Below are 15159 nucleotides of genomic sequence, written 5' to 3'. Positions count from 1 at the left end.
AGTATACTTTTTTGTGCAGTTGATTGATTGATTGATTGAGACTGAGTCTCACTCTGTCACCTAGGCTGGAATTCAGTGGTGTGATCTCGGCTCACTGCAACCTCTGCCTCCCACGCTCAAGTGATTCTCCTGTCTCAGCCTCCTGAGTAGCTGCGATTACAGGCACCCGCCACCACACCTAGCTGATTTTGTATTTTTAGTAGAGACAGGGTTTCACCATGTTGGCCAGGTTGGTCTTGAACTCCTGACCTCAGGTGATCCTCCTGCCTCAGCCTCCCAAAGTGCTGGGATTACAGGCATGAGCCACCACGCCCAGCCTTTAGTCTTTTCTTTTATGGTTTGTGGACTTTGATTCATAGAAGGAACTTCTGTCTTACAGTTTTCTCCTAGAATGTTTGTGGTTTTATTTTTCACATTTGAATCTTTGACCCATTTAGAACTTATGCTGGTATAGGGTGGGAAGGATGAACCCAACCTTTCCAGATGCTACCGAAGCGTCCTGATATGTGTATTTGTAGCAGGAGAAGCCACAGACAAAACTCCTCAGACACCGAGTTAAAGAAGGAAGGGCTTTATTCGGCCGGGAGCTTTGGCAAGACTCACGTCTCCAACAGCCGAGCTCCCCGAGTAATTCCTGTCCCTTTCAAGGGCTCACAACTCTAAGGGGGTGCATGTGAGAGAGTCGTGATCAGTTGAGCAAGCAGGGGGTGTGTGACTGGGGACTGCATGCACCGGTAATTAGAATGGAACAGAATAGGACAGGGATTTTCACAGTGCTTTTCTATACAATGTCTGTAATCTATAGATAACATAACTGATTAGGTCAGGGGTTGCTTGTGGATTTCATTTCTGCCTTTTAGTTTTTACTTCTTCTTTCTTTGGAGGCAGAAATTGGGCATAAGATAATATGAGGGGTGGTCTCCTCCCTTACATTGACTGCTCCCTGCCCTAGGGGTTGGAAATGTCACTCCATCCTATGCAGTTATCACTGCCTTTCGTTCTAATTCTGCCATTTCCTCTGGGCTTCACTGGCCAGTGATCATCTTACGAAACTGTGTTGAATCCTGGTGGTCTCGTTTCCCCACGTCATGGTTTTGCAGGATTTTTTCTGGCTATTCCTGCGTGTTTTTCTGTATGAATTTTTAGGATCAAGTTATCCTATTCGAAAACAAAGCAAAGCGACAAGAAAAATGCCTACTTTAAAAAATATCTTCACATGCATTGTAGAAATGTAGAGACACACATTTGCCCAAGGAGGATTCTCTCGTTGAAGCAGCGTTCCCTCCGACACTGTGGCAGTCTCCAGCCAGGCTTCAGCACCCTGCCAGCTCTTGCATATGAAGAGTGGATTAGTAGTGTGTGATCAGCGGCACTAGACCAGAGCGTCCTGGGACGGGGCACACGTGCCCCCCATGTCCTTTTTACTGCGTGGCTCACAGACATGCTTCCCGGGGCCCCTTGGCCCATAGGTGATGACATTGTTATCTCCTCCAGGCACCACTGTGCAGCAGGCATGTGTCCCGTGTATTCTCCCACGTAACCCTCACAGTGACAGAAACAGGCTGGATGACAATCCCTGAGGCATCAACAAAGGAGTGGGGGTGGGGCAGGCTGCTTCCTTGCCACAGGCAGATCCCAGCTGTGGCTCTCGCTCTGGCGCCAGCCAGCTGAATGACAGCTCACTGTCTCCTCTCGGGCCTCACTTCCCTTACCTGCTCAATGGGTGGGTAAGAGCTTCCAGCCTGGACTTCCTGGGCGGCCATGTGCATGTCAGCTCCATGTGGCTTAATAAACCACTACTAACATTTCTAGAGACGAGCAGGGCAACCAAATGGCCTCCAAAGGAGTTAGGAAGTCCACCTCCCACCACAGAGGCCAGACCTTTCTTTCTGCCACCCCTGAGGCTGTATGCCAGAGTTTCATTGGAGGCCAGCAGTTGATCAGCCCCTGTGTTTGGCTGTGTGCCGAGCTGCTCCAGCAGGAGGGGAACAGGCTTCCCTGGAGTGAAAAACATGGCAGTCTTGAGGTTGGGAGCTAGAAGTGGCCCCAAACCACTGCCCACAGGGCAAAGCTGTCCATCGGTGAATGACAGCCCACTCACTGGTGGGGAATAGCTGGAGACTGGGGGCAGTGGCCTGGGAGCCCGAGGGGAAGCAGTTTCTCTTTGGAAGGCTCTCCCCATGCCTCCCTTTGAGTCTGACCAGCCCTGCCCCTGCCATTGCCCCCAGATACACACCCACGGGGACCTTTGCGCTGCAGAGGTCTGCTGTTGCATCCAAGACATCCCTGTGAGGGTGCCAGCTCATCTGCCTTTCCAGGACCTCCCGGTGGGAGTTGCATTTCTTCCCTTCTCCCTTCCATGAAGGGGAGCTCAGCCAGGCTTCCGAGAGAAGACCCAGCAGGAGGCCAGAAGAAGAGGCCCTTGCGGCAGATGCTGCTCTGGCCCTAGCTTGGTGCTGGGCATTGGGAACATTGGAAAAATGACCCCTCAACAGGCTTCCCACAGGAGGTTCACAGACAGAAAGATCTGCAGTGTGGTTCATACAGGGGTAGCTGGAGCCGGGTGGAGGGCGGGGGGCCCACTCACCTGTGGGGTGGTGGGTAGGAGCTTGGCTAAGGCTGGATCGCAGGAGATAACTTGGAGCGTGCCCTTTGCGTAGGTGAGCAGAGTGGAGTCCGCGCCACGGCCCAAGTCTGAGCTCAGGCTTTGAGCTGGAGCATGCACACTCCTGAGCTGGCTGCATTTGCACGTGGCTGCTGTGGGGGAGGGGGGAGGTGGCTGCTGTGGGGGAGGGGGGAGGTGGCTGCTGAGGTGGATGGGGGGCTCAGCTGAAGGAGAGAAAGCCCCTGCGCTCCCCTCCCGGCTGGCTCTCTGAGGGAACACGCTGTCCCCGCCTGGGCCTGCGGCTTGGGCAAGAGCAGCATGTGGGACGCTGTGTTCCCTGATAAGATGAGGCAATTGCTCTCAGTCGGCGCTGCTCCGCTTGCGGCCTCGCTGTGGCGCCAGGGAACATTTATGTAACGCGCAGCCCTGAGCAGCTGCCCCGCCCAACCTTACTCCAATCCCCACCCCCTACTCTCCCGCAACTCCATGCGGTCCCCTACCCTGCACCCCCCGGCCATGCAGCCTGGTACCTGAAGAGTCCCCCACTACCTGGCACCCGTAGGACCCCCAAACCCCAGCATGGTGTAGCCCCTCCCCCAGCTCCCCACAGTTCCCCCAGCCCTCTTACAGCCCCCCTTCCAGGCTCCAGGGCACCTAGCGCCCCTCCAGGCTCCACCCCAGCCCCCTTCCTCTCACCCAGTCTCCTCACAAGGCCTAATCCCACCTTGTCTCAGGACCCCCATCCCATGCACAGGCGCAGGCACACACAGCCAGAACCCCTGGGGCCCTCCCACCTGGGGAGCTGGAGTGGCTCTGGGATCCGGCAGGAAGGCTAGGAGCTCCTCCGCAAGAGTCTAGAATCTCCTACCGATTCTCTTGTCATTTTGGAGCTAGAGGGAGCCCTGTCCTGTTGAGTCCCTGTCCTGCTGTTGCTGTCTCCATATGACATGCCCGGCTGGAGGCAGACGAAGGGTTTGAGCCCAGCAAGGAGGGTGCTTGGGTTTGTTTAGTCCGATGGGCCCCCTTTGCCGTAGAATGAGAGGTGGGCGCACTCCCTGAAGGGCCAGGCCTGGCTGGCCCCTCACCTCACTGGGTGCCCCCCTGTGCTCACTTCACTTGGCTGCACACAGCCCCCCTGGAGTCTGTCCCCAGAACAGCAGTTTTTAGAGTGAAGCTGGAAGACACCCGCAGGTGTCTTCCCTTCACCGGGGCCATGAGATCAAAACTGTTTTCATAATAATAGCACTGTTTGCCTCATTCTCCCAAAAGAGTACAGTAGGCTATTGCAGATGCTACAAGATGTGTGACAGCACTGTCCCTCTTCAGTGACTGGAATGCATGCTTGGATTGAAGACTTTGTTTCCATTTTAATTTCTAATTTCTAATATGATGAATAGCAGGGGCTCTCACCCACATACACGAAAGCTCCTGGGGCTCCTTGCGACCGTGTGGGTGAAAGTGGCCTGGGGCATGTTGCTCCCTGTTCCCGCCCCAGCCTGTTCTCCCTTCTCTGAGCTGTTCCTTGTCAGCCTCCTGGGTGCTGCCTGAGTGTCACTACCAGGGGACCCAGCCAGACCTGGTGCTGCTGCTCCTTGCTGGCCTGAGCCATAACTCCTGTTGTGGGCCAGTTCACAACTGTCACCTCTCTGCAACGGGCTGAGGGAGGAGCAGAGAATGGAGCCGTGGGGCCTGCATCTGCCTGGGTCAGGACCGTGTCTCTGGGCCAGGCACCCAGTATGTCCCCTGTCAAAGCATAAAGCTCCTGACGTACAGGGAGGCCAAGAGCTGTGCTGGTGGAGTGGCTGCACCAGACACCCGCCTTCCTCCACTCCAGGCTGCCTGGCACCAGCGCCCCATCCATTGGATGCTGCATTTCTCTGCGGCCCCAACATCGTGTGGCCCATCTGTAGCTCTGTGTACCTCACATGCTTCCCCGGCCTGCAGGCAGAAGGAGCTAAAGGACAAGGCTCCTCACAAGAGCTATTAGGAAGCAAGGCTGAGTGTGGCTTCCCCCCACACCAACAGGCGCAAATCTGGGGAGACTCACTTGACAGGGCTAATGACTAAGAGCAACAGTAACAGCTGAGATTTCAGGAGTGGACCTTTGGAACGTGTCAGGCACTGTGCTGAGGCCAGTCATGCACCGCCCCTCGGGATCACTGTATGGACCACCCTATGAGGATGGGGCAGTGTGCTCACTTCCTGTGGCTGCTGTTACACATTACCACAAACTGGGTGGCTGAAAAGCACCTGAAACTCACTGTCTCACAGTTCCAGAAACCAAGGTGTTGGCAGGGTTAATTCCTTCTGGAGGCTCTGAGGGAGAATCTGCTCCATGCCTCCCCTTCCTTCCCCTGCCCCCTTTCTCCCCCTTCTCACTTGCTCCCTTCCGCCTCTTCCCCACCCTCCACACTTGGGAGCGCATCTCCAGATCCTTACCTGATTACATCTGCAAAGACCCTTTTTCCCGATAAGATCACATGCACAGGTTCTGGGGGTTATGGCTTGGCTATATCTTTTTGGGGACCATTATCCACTCTACTACAGCCAGCAAGGAGCTTGTTCGAGGCCATAGTGTCACAGCTAGGGAACAGGGTCTGAACCTCATCTGTCAGACCTGACATGGTTAATGCTAAACCATTTAATGCTGGACTTTCCCAAGCTTTTGATGACTAGTGTGCGACGTGAATCTCCAAGAGTGGAATTACTGTGCAACATTTTCACTCTTTGGTTGACAAAATTTTTTATTCTGGAAGCAATGAATAGTTTTATACAATGATAATATTTCTTTGAACATGTTTTGGGAAATGTTGGACTAGATATTTAAGGAACTATATTTAAACATTTCTTCTTATTGTTATGGAAGAAACAAATATATAGGATTTTTTTTTTAAGACCCAAGGTGGGCGTGTGGCTTATACCTATAATCCCAGCACTTTGGGAGGCTGAGGAAGACGGATCACTTGAGGTCAGGAGTTCACGACCAGCCTAGCCAACATGGTGAAACCCTGTCTCTACTAAAAATATAAAAACTAGCCAGGCGTGGGTGGGCGCCTGTAATCCCAGCCAGTTGGGAGGCTGAGGCAGAAGAATCACTTGAACCCGGGAGGTGGAGGTTGCAGTGGCAGAGCAAGACTGGCTCAGGTTAGATAGATAGGTAAATAGGTAGAGATACCCATAACACAGAGGAGCTTGCAACAAAAAAAAATCCTCTCACCAGTCCAGCCCCACTCCCTAGAGAGCATTTCTTTTCTGATTTTAGTTGTCTTGATGGTTACTGCTATAAATGAACTGTATCTTATTGCTGTTTCTTGATTTATCAAATTTAGATATTCTCTGTTATCCCCCCTGCCATGAAATTTAAGGATTTACCTCACTCCTGTCCCTCCCCTCCAACTCTTCCTAAATTGATGGATGTATTATTTTACTTATTTTGACTATCTTTGTAATTTTAAATCTCTGTGTTTGATTTAGGTATGTTCTTTGCACACTGTGTGCATTCCGACTTTTCCCTTAAATCCATGTTCTCTGCTGGGCCCACAGGTCAGTTGTATGGCCTTTGTTTATAGGATTGGTTCTAAACACTGACAACTAGTGCTAAGGTTAGCATGACCACAGCTGTGTAAAGTTTGCTTCCATCAGCAGGGCCTGTGCTGGGATTATGTTTCTTGCCACCACCTCATGGAGTTGTGAAGAATAAATAATAGAGCACAGGAAAAATCCCTAGAACCGAGCTTGGCTCGGAGCTCTTGACCCATAATCATGAGGCATTTTCGTTTACATCTAATTTGAACCACAGTTTTTTTATATGTCTTTTATTTTTCCTGGAGTTTCTAATTGCCTCTTTTTTCTTTTAAACAAAGAAGAGTGATGTGTCTTTACTGTATCCTGAAGTGTATCCAGCCTTTTGATGGTACTCTGTGGTGCACAAAACTCACTTTCCTCCTGGAATTTTCCCCCGTGAGCCCCGGTCCTGTGCTCCAGTGACCTCCCAGGTCTCTGCCTCGCTCTTGTCATGAGGTGGCCCTTTACTATACAGTCATGTCCCTAGCTCCTTGGTCTTATCTCATTTTAGCTGGAGTGTGTGAGACATTAACTTGGAAGACCCTGTTCCTTTGTCTTCAGGATCCACTGTGACTTAGGAAAAGTCTGGTGTCTGTCCCAGCCTTGTTCCTTTGTGGATGACCTGGTGTTTGTTTCTTCCTCCTCTCTCTATTAAGCTGTGAGAGCTCCTGTTTTTACTCAGTGTTCTGACATTGCAGAGCTTCTCACAGCAGAGATCTTAACTCACTTACCTGGTCCACCTCAGTGCAGCCTGTCTCATGTTAGTCTCCTGTCTCCTTTTTCTTTTTCTTCTTTTTTTTTTTTGTACTCTTTGACAGAGACTGTTGTTATTTCTTTTGTAATTTCTTCTCCGTATTTTCTGTTTTCTCACTTGATTGTAATTGTCATGTATTTGGGAAATCGTGGTGCTACTTGATTTTGAATCCCCCCAACACCTTTTCCCTCAAAATGTAAAATCAATAAAGAGAACAAAGGCACCCACACGTGGCCCCTGCTTCAGCAGTGCCAGGAGACGGAACACATCTTTTCCAGAACTGTTTTTTGTTGTTTTTTTCTCATATATTTGCTTTGAGTGTATTTCCAGCTTTTATATGAAGGTTTTATATGGACATAATGCTGTTTTCAATTTCTAAATGCTGTTGTTTTGCTGGATTGTTTTTTTGTGTGTTTTTTTGGAGATGGACCCTCACTCTCTTGCCCAGGCTAGAGTGCAGTGATGCAGTCTGGACTCTCTGCAGCTTCCACCTCCCAGGTTCAAGTAATTCTCCTGCTTCAGCCTCCCAAGTAGCTGGAATTGCAGGCGCACACCACCACACCTGGCTAATTTTTGTATTTTTAGTAGAGACGGGGTTTCACCATGTTGGCCAGGCTGGTCTCAAACCCCTGATCTCAAGTGATCCACCCGCCTCAGCCTCCCAAAGTGCTGAGATTATAGGCGTGAGCCACCGTGCCCGGCCGTTTTTGCCCTCTGAACTTCCTTTGTATTGTATCCTCTTTGCTTTTGCATCAAATTTTGTCTCAGATTCCTCAGAGAATACAGAAGTTTCAAGCTAAAATTGTCTTCTGTTTCCTGGCTTCACTCTTTTCCTCTAGAGTTGGTGGTTGAATTGCGCTTGGCCTTTCTCTTCCATGCTGCTGGTTCTCCTTGGCTGTCTGGCCATCCCTGGGTGTCTGCTTGTGTTTAAGGTGGGTGGGTGAGTGGGTTTCCTCTGTTGAACATGGGTAGATCAGCTTCAATGACTGGCAGTCACTTTAGGGTCTGTGTGGGGGTGAGAGGGGAAGTGACCAGGTAGGAACGGCAGCCCTGCGGCCACCCCTAATACCAGAAGGGCTCCTTTCTGGGGTGCCAGAGGCCCCCCCCCCCCGCCCCAAGCCTGGTTCTTCCTGAGCCGTTGATGTCATTTTTGTGATTGAGAGTTTTGTGTGTGAAGAGTTTGCCTGGGTAAACGCTGGCCTGTTTCCCGCTCTGAGTGAGGGATGGAAAGGAGGGAGCAGCATCCAGACCTAACTTGATTACCTTGCACCCCACTGTGTTCTGCCTCCTCCCCACCTGCACAGGCCCCTAATGAGGTGCTCTGGGCTGCTGCCCTTGTATGTCACCACGCTTGGGATGCAAGAGCCTGTCTCATTCTCCTGCTCTGCCAGCCATCCCTGGTTGGCCACTTTGGGACTTCTGTGAGAGAAGGAGCAGCAGACTGTTCGTAGAATTCCAGGCCCAGGAACTCACCTAGGCTGACCCTCTCATGTTACAGACTAGACTGAGGAGGGTCAGAATGGGAATTGCCTTCCTGCCCTGCAGGGGTCCAGAGTGTGGCTCCCATGGAGCAACATGGGCAGCTGGGCTCCCGGAGGCCTGTGAAGCCAGGGCGTGGGCCTGCAACCCCCATGCATTGGAGACCGCTGGCCCTACATGGGTGTGTAGTGCAGCCTGCTTTGTGGTGTACTTAGGGGGTCCACTGCCAGGAGCCTGGGGCCCTGACCGGTTCCTACCCATGGGCCCTGCAGCTTCAGCACCTGAAATGCTGTTTTATCCTAGGCCGTGTCCTCTGCCTCCATCCCAGGCGTGGGTGGGAGGGCAGGGGCCACCTTCATCTCTGCGCTGATGGATTTGTCACAGGAGCCGTTGGAGGTGGGGCACATGGAAGGGGTGATGAGAGATCGGGGTGTTGGGTGTTGCGGGTCCTTTCCCAGAGAGGGTGTGAAAGCGGGGCCAGGTGCGGATACTGACGCTCTGCCCCTGTGTCCACAGGTGAGAGGCCCTTCGCCTGCAGCTGGCAGGACTGCAACAAGAAGTTCGCGCGCTCCGACGAGCTGGCGCGGCACTACCGCACGCACACGGGCGAGAAGAAGTTCAGCTGCCCCATCTGCGAGAAGCGCTTCATGCGCAGCGACCACCTGACCAAGCACGCGCGCCGCCACGCCAACTTCCACCCGGGAATGCTGCAGCGGCGCGGCGGGGGCTCGCGGACCGGCTCCCTCAGCGACTACAGCCGCTCCGACGCCAGCAGCCCCACCATCAGCCCGGCCAGCTCGCCCTGAGCCCGCCACAGCCATGAGCAGCCGCTCCCACCCCCTCGTGAGTCCCTGGCCTTTCCTTTTGTAATAAGAGAGAAGAGAGAGAACTTGGTGTGAAGTCCACGAAAAAACAATTTTTTTCACCTCAGGTGTCAAAGTAAATTTGTTAAAAAAAAAAAAAAACACAAAAATTTCAAAAAACACCACCTACCAATTGCACAACAGATATACCCACAAAGTTGAGATTCAGCGGTGTTGAACCCCCTTTCTCAGGGATGGACACGTTCCACGAGGTCAGTGAGGACACCCCTTCCTGCCGCCTTACTCTGTACATAGATTTGCACTCTGGAGTTTTCTGTTAGGTTCGGGAACACGCTGGGGACAGAGCAGGCCAGCCAGTCTGGTGGAGCTCAGCGTCTGGCTGGCTGGCCAGCCTGTGGGTCTGTTGGGAGCAGATGTGGTCACTGACGTTTGTGCCTCCATGGCAGATTCCTAAGCAGCAGGCCTGACCTTTTCTTGCCCGGCCCCCCACCCAGCCTCTGGCGTCTGCCCAACAAGCCTGGCCGGGCTTGCAACGCAGCTGATTCTGAGACAGGCCCCTGCAGAGGGATGCCTTAAAGCTGTCCCCGGCTGGAAGAGCACTCCACCTTGGGGACAGTGGAGGGGGCCTTCAGCCCTCTGCACCCTGCCTGCCTCACACCCCGCCTCCGGGAACCCTCTCCTTCGGTGCTAGGGAGCACTGGAAGCAGAGGTGCCAGCCCTGGCTGAGCGTAGCACTGCACCGTCCGACCTCCGAGTCAGGGGCCGGGGTCACACCTGCCAGGACTCCGCTTCTCCGTGTCCCTGCAGAAGGCACGCAGGACCCTGTCACTATTATACCTGGGCCTCTGATGGGGAATTCTGGTCTTGTAAAAAGATGTTAGAAATTCCTGGTGGCACATCCGGTTCCGGAGTCCTCCCGCATGGGCACGTGTGTTGGAAACAATGGGCAGGTCATGGGGCCTCCTCGTCAGATGGCCTGTGTGAGCGGCTGTGCCTGTGGCAGCGCATCGTGCTTCACAGAGACTTCTGTAGCAAGAGACCGGAACATTGTGACTTGGACCTTTTCAGGAGTGGCGCGGATGTTACAGGAAATGCTGTCGGAGAGCGCGCATTCTATTTCCTCCCCAGGGAATGCCAGATGGAAAGTTGTGGGCCACACTTTTCTCAGACCCACCATGTCCCCAACTCAGACTTAGCAAACCTCCAGCCTCTCCGTGTCCCCAGACTCCTCCTCGCTTTTCCTCCTGCTTCTCCTTGTCCTGCCTGGAGGCTCCAGGCCATACCCAGCTGGTGGGGCTGCTCCAGTGCCCCATCACCAGCCTTCTCCTGGCAGGAGAGGAGGAGCAGAGAGCTGGGTCCTGGGTTGGGATTGGAGCCCTGGGCCGGGTCAGTCAAGCTGTGGTCCAGCAAACTCCTCTGCAGATGGCTGGAGTGTCGACCCCAGGCTTGTGGCCCAGGTACCACCTTCCCTTCCTCCTGAGAGTTGGGGCCTGTAAATACAAGGGCCCAGGACAGAGTGTGTGCGTGCGTGTGTGTGTGCGTGTGTGAGCACACACGCGTGTGTGTTGGGGGGTGGGGGGATTGGGGTGGACTCAGGGTGTCTTGCCAGAGATACCTGTTTTGATGAGTACCTATTTTGATGCAAAGGAGCGGCTCTGGGACCTCAGAGGGCCGCAGATGGGCTTCCTGGGCCCAGCGTGCCTTGGTCGTGGCCATCCTGCTTCTACTCAGTCCTACCATGGTATGGGGTGCAGCACAAACCCGGGACCCAGGCCTAGCCACTGCCCACCGCTGCTGGCCACTGTTGTGGCTGGCTCCAGAGTGGACAGGTACCCTCTGTCCACAGCAGCTGCTCAGGCACAGGATGCCGCCGGGTGCCCGCTGCTCACCACTGTGTGCCAGCGGGGAGTGGCCGACAGCGTGGTAGTGTTTTCTAGGTAGAACGATGGGCCCTAAATTGGGCAGTAGCATTGTTTCTGCTGCGGTGAGAACTGGCAGGGAGAGGGTCACCCCCACACTGGTTGGATGCGGAACTGGCCACTCTGGCTGCCATGCTGGTTGCCTGACAGCCCTGCTTGCGTCGGGTCTGGGAGAGAGAGTGGAATATTCGGTAGGGACCTTGACAGAAGAGAGCCCTGGGTGCTTGTGGTGCAAAGATCTTCATGCCCAGTTCCAAAGTGAGGTCCCTCCCAAAGTTGTTTTCGTGTGAGGCAGAGAAAGCCACACTCTGACTACATTTTATGTCTCAGGAATTCACATTCCAGGTTCAGGAATTTTATTCCAAAGTCCTTTGGTGCACTCACTGTCCACCGTTCCCCAAGGCAGGGAGAGGGAACGGCCCATCCCTGGGAGGCTGGCAAAGCGCTCTCCAGGGAGCGGTCAGGCGTCCTTGTGATCTGCCCAGGGTGTCATGGAAGGAGATTTTCTAGCTCCACATCTGTCTGCACATAGGAAGGAAAAGATAGGACTCTAAACCTAGTCATCTTGGAATAAAAAGAAGAGCTGGTTTGTTTTAGAGCAGGGCGGGGGGTGGGGGAGGGAAGCGGGTGTTGGCTGTTTCCAAAGAGAGCACTTAATTTAATTTTTCCTTTAAATGACCCAGGGCTGTTCCGTCTGATAGATGGAAGGGTAACATTGCCTTAAAACAGAAATATGCAGGCATTGGCTATTTTTGGCTTAAGAGTGTGTCTTCTTTCCCAAAGTGGTTCTCATTTAATGGCAGGGTGTGGTCCTTAGGCCCCGGCCTGGACTGGGAAATGGGGGCGGGTAGGGCACCAGGAGAGAAATCCTGCTGGGTACTCCTGGCCAGACCCTCCTGGATCATCTGGGGTTTTAAACTCATCTCACTTGAAGGGCGGGGAGAAACCCATGAATCTCAGGCACAGTTCACAGGGGTCCTCAAGGGCAGATGTCCATCTCATCATGAAGTGAGGGATTCCTGTGGAAGAGGGTGGTGGGCCTTGGAACGCTGCCTCCACTGAAGTGGGCACACAAGGCGGACCCTCCTGAAACAGCCTTCATTTTCTTCAAACACGCAGAATGTTTTCCCAGACTGCATCTATTTCAGGGTCTTCCATTTTTGTGGTTTATGGCCATGCTTGCCAGTTTTGGTGGGGTTGAGGAACCCATAGGACTCATATAAATAATAGTGAAAACTCAAACCCTTATTCTGGGACTTCAGTTCTAGTGGTCCATAGGGGCAGAGATCTCAGAATGAAGTTTGCCTGAGTGAAGGGAGAGTTCCCCTATAAAAGGCCTAAAATTGATTTGGGGCTCAGCCATCAAGGGGCTGGTGTTGCTCATGTCCCAGACAAGGAAGCCCCTCTTTACATCAGCCATATTAGGGGAATGGTTGTCAGCTCCCCAAATGCCTACTGGATCCTACAGCCATACAGGAAAACAGATGGACACAGCCCTTTCCTCAAAGAGCCCTGGGATCCTGTCCTGCAGGGTGCTGCGTAGGAACGAGCAGAGATGTCCTGGATGGGAACATGGTCCTGGAGGTGTCCTACCTGCATCCTGCTGCGCCCCTACCCACGACACTCGAGTGCAAGATGGCCTCACTCCTAATCCTGACTTTATTCCCAGGCCCCACACCAAGGCAGGTGCAGGATTCGCCATGGTGCAGCCTCCAGGTACAAAGATCTGAGGCAATGGCGATCCCAGGCCTTGCTGCACCCTGAACACAGCTCAGACCAGTGAGGGGTGATTCAGAGGTGGGGATGGGCAGAGAGGGCTGGCCACTCTGCCTCAAGACTTGACCTCAAGTCTTCTGTCTCCTGACCTGGTGTGTCCAGAAGACCATCCTCTTTCTTGCCAGAAGCAAATGCTAAGATGGACTGCACAGGGCCCTGGTACTCCCTAGGGACCCATTCAGGATCTCAGCTGGGCAGGGGTGCCACCCAACAGGAAGATGTGATCTGAGCAATAGTGTGGCCTTGTTTCTCCACTTCTGGTTGTGGCTGTGTTTACAGGGCTACCTGACTATTTTGACCTCTGACAGGTGTCACTGATTTTCTTTCCCCCATTTAAAAAAGGTCATTTAGTCAAAGACACAGTGCTAGAAGGTTTAAAGGGTGTGATGTGTTGGTCACATCACAACCGGTAAGAAACGCTTTGTAGGTTATCCACATCTTTTGCTGACTGTTTCCATATACAATTCTGGTCACCATATTTTCCAAAGCTAAAATCTGAGGCGTGGGCTGATGGTTTTTGAAATCAGGATTACCCCAGGGAGAACCAGGTCCTATTACTAATTTTCCTGATTCTGAGGCTCTGAAGACTTGTCTGAGACACATTCCAGAGACCTTTGTACCAGAACTTGGATGCACAGTCCAGCTTACTACTGACACACACCTGAGTACCCTTTAGGGCGAGGTGCCGCCGCCTGCCTGCCGTCGTGTCCCTCAGCATCAGAAGAGTTGAATTCAGCCGGAGACGGGAGCCCGGTGTCCATGAGGGAAGAGGGGCCGCGCTTGGTTTCTACGGATTTCGGACTTGCAGTGCGGCTACCTGGCCCTGCCCTGCCTCTCTCTTTCTCATACAGCTTTAAAACTTTACTACTTTTATTTAAAAACGAACTGGATGGGAGAGAAGTAGCTTCCCCTACCCTACAAGTCACACATTCCCGAGAGGGGGTGGGGGGTGGAGGCAGGAAGTCCGGGGGTGGGGTGGGGGGCGAACAGCTTGCTTAAGGCCTCAGGGTCCTGCTTTCTCCGGCCTCTTCTGGAGGGCCTGTGGACAGGCCACAGCGCCTGCTTATTTGGAAACCAGGTGTGTGAGCCGAATGCCTGCGAGGCCACACACTCGGCACAGGAGCCGCCCTGTATCTGGCTGCCCCGAGAGGAGCAAGGGCCACCTCCCATGTGGCTCTAGACACCCCGCGGGCCCATCAGCCCCAGTGTCTGTGCGGGCTCCACCCCTGGTACCGAGTGCTGGGGCCTCTGGGGCTGGTCGGCCTCAGCAGGAAGGAGGCACTACTGAGCAACTATGCATTGTCATTGTCGGGTTTGGGGCTTGCGGTGGTTCCTTGGTGACTGGGAATTGCTTGTGTGCATGTGTTGGGTGCATGCTTCCGGGCCTCAGCTGCCTCAGGCCCGCACAGGCAACCCTTTCCCATCCAAAGCCATTGGTGGAGCTTCTCTGGAATCGTTTGCCAAAAGCCCAAGGCAGAATCCAAGGGTCCAAGACCATTTCCATGGAGCTCATGTTTTTCTTTTCTGTAGGAACTTTTTTTTAACCAGCACCCACCATAATTCTGAAGGCCATGTTTCATCTTCCTGGATCACTACAGTGAAGTATTACAGTTGTACAGTTCCCAGTCTGGCCTTGGCTTGCTCGGATAAAACTTTGTATGTATTTTGTATGGCATAGATTCTATATTGTAATGATGTCCTATGCAAAAAGAAAAATTAACGAAATTGTAAATTTTATTGTTTTAACGTGTATGCATGTTTAGTGACGTTTACATTTTGAAATAAAATTTATGATTCATTATTTTATTTGCTGGAGCTAGTCTGTTTGAAGAGCATGTCTTGCAGAGGCTCTGGGATGGGAAGGGAACTGAAATGGACAAAATCAAGCAGTCGCAATTGACTGAGGGACGGACTGAAGCTTGCCTGGAACTTGGCGGGTCGTGTTTTGGAAGGAAGGCTTTGCAGAAGAGCTCTTGCAGAGAGTGGGTGCTCTTCTGGCTCCCCTCCTGCCCATGGGAGGCTATTTCAGCTCATCACATTCCCACCCCTCCGTCCATCCGAAAGAGTATGGAGGAGAAAGGGATGTGGCGATGGCAGGTTCCCTCAAAGGGCACAGCGCCTTTCCCTCAGAGTCCCCCCAAAACACCTGGACTTCCTTCTCCTGGCTGGGCAGCAGCCACCACTTCTTTCAATCCCATGTGCCCTGCTCGCCTTACCCCTCAGCCTGGAGTCTAGAAA

At 53.1% G+C, this 15159-nt stretch overlaps 1 protein-coding gene across 1 annotated transcript in view; it reads left to right on the top strand.

Moving 5' to 3' along the window:
* KLF13 (Kruppel like factor 13) overlaps window positions 1-14727 on the top strand; it is a 50448-nt gene extending 35721 nt beyond the window's left edge. The window contains exon 2 of the mRNA XM_025390463.1: window positions 8919-14727. Within this exon, the coding sequence (XP_025246248.1) occupies window positions 8919-9208 (290 nt within the window). The 3' untranslated portion in view covers window positions 9209-14727. The remainder of the gene's footprint in view (window positions 1-8918) is intronic.
* Window positions 14728-15159: the final 432 nt, after the last annotated feature.

This window comes from Theropithecus gelada, chromosome 7a, assembly GCF_003255815.1.
Source record: "Theropithecus gelada isolate Dixy chromosome 7a, Tgel_1.0, whole genome shotgun sequence".
In the NCBI taxonomy this organism is placed as follows: Eukaryota; Metazoa; Chordata; class Mammalia; order Primates; family Cercopithecidae; genus Theropithecus; species Theropithecus gelada.
Note: the sequence above shows the minus strand (reverse complement) of the source record. Positions and strands in the feature narration are given on the sequence as shown.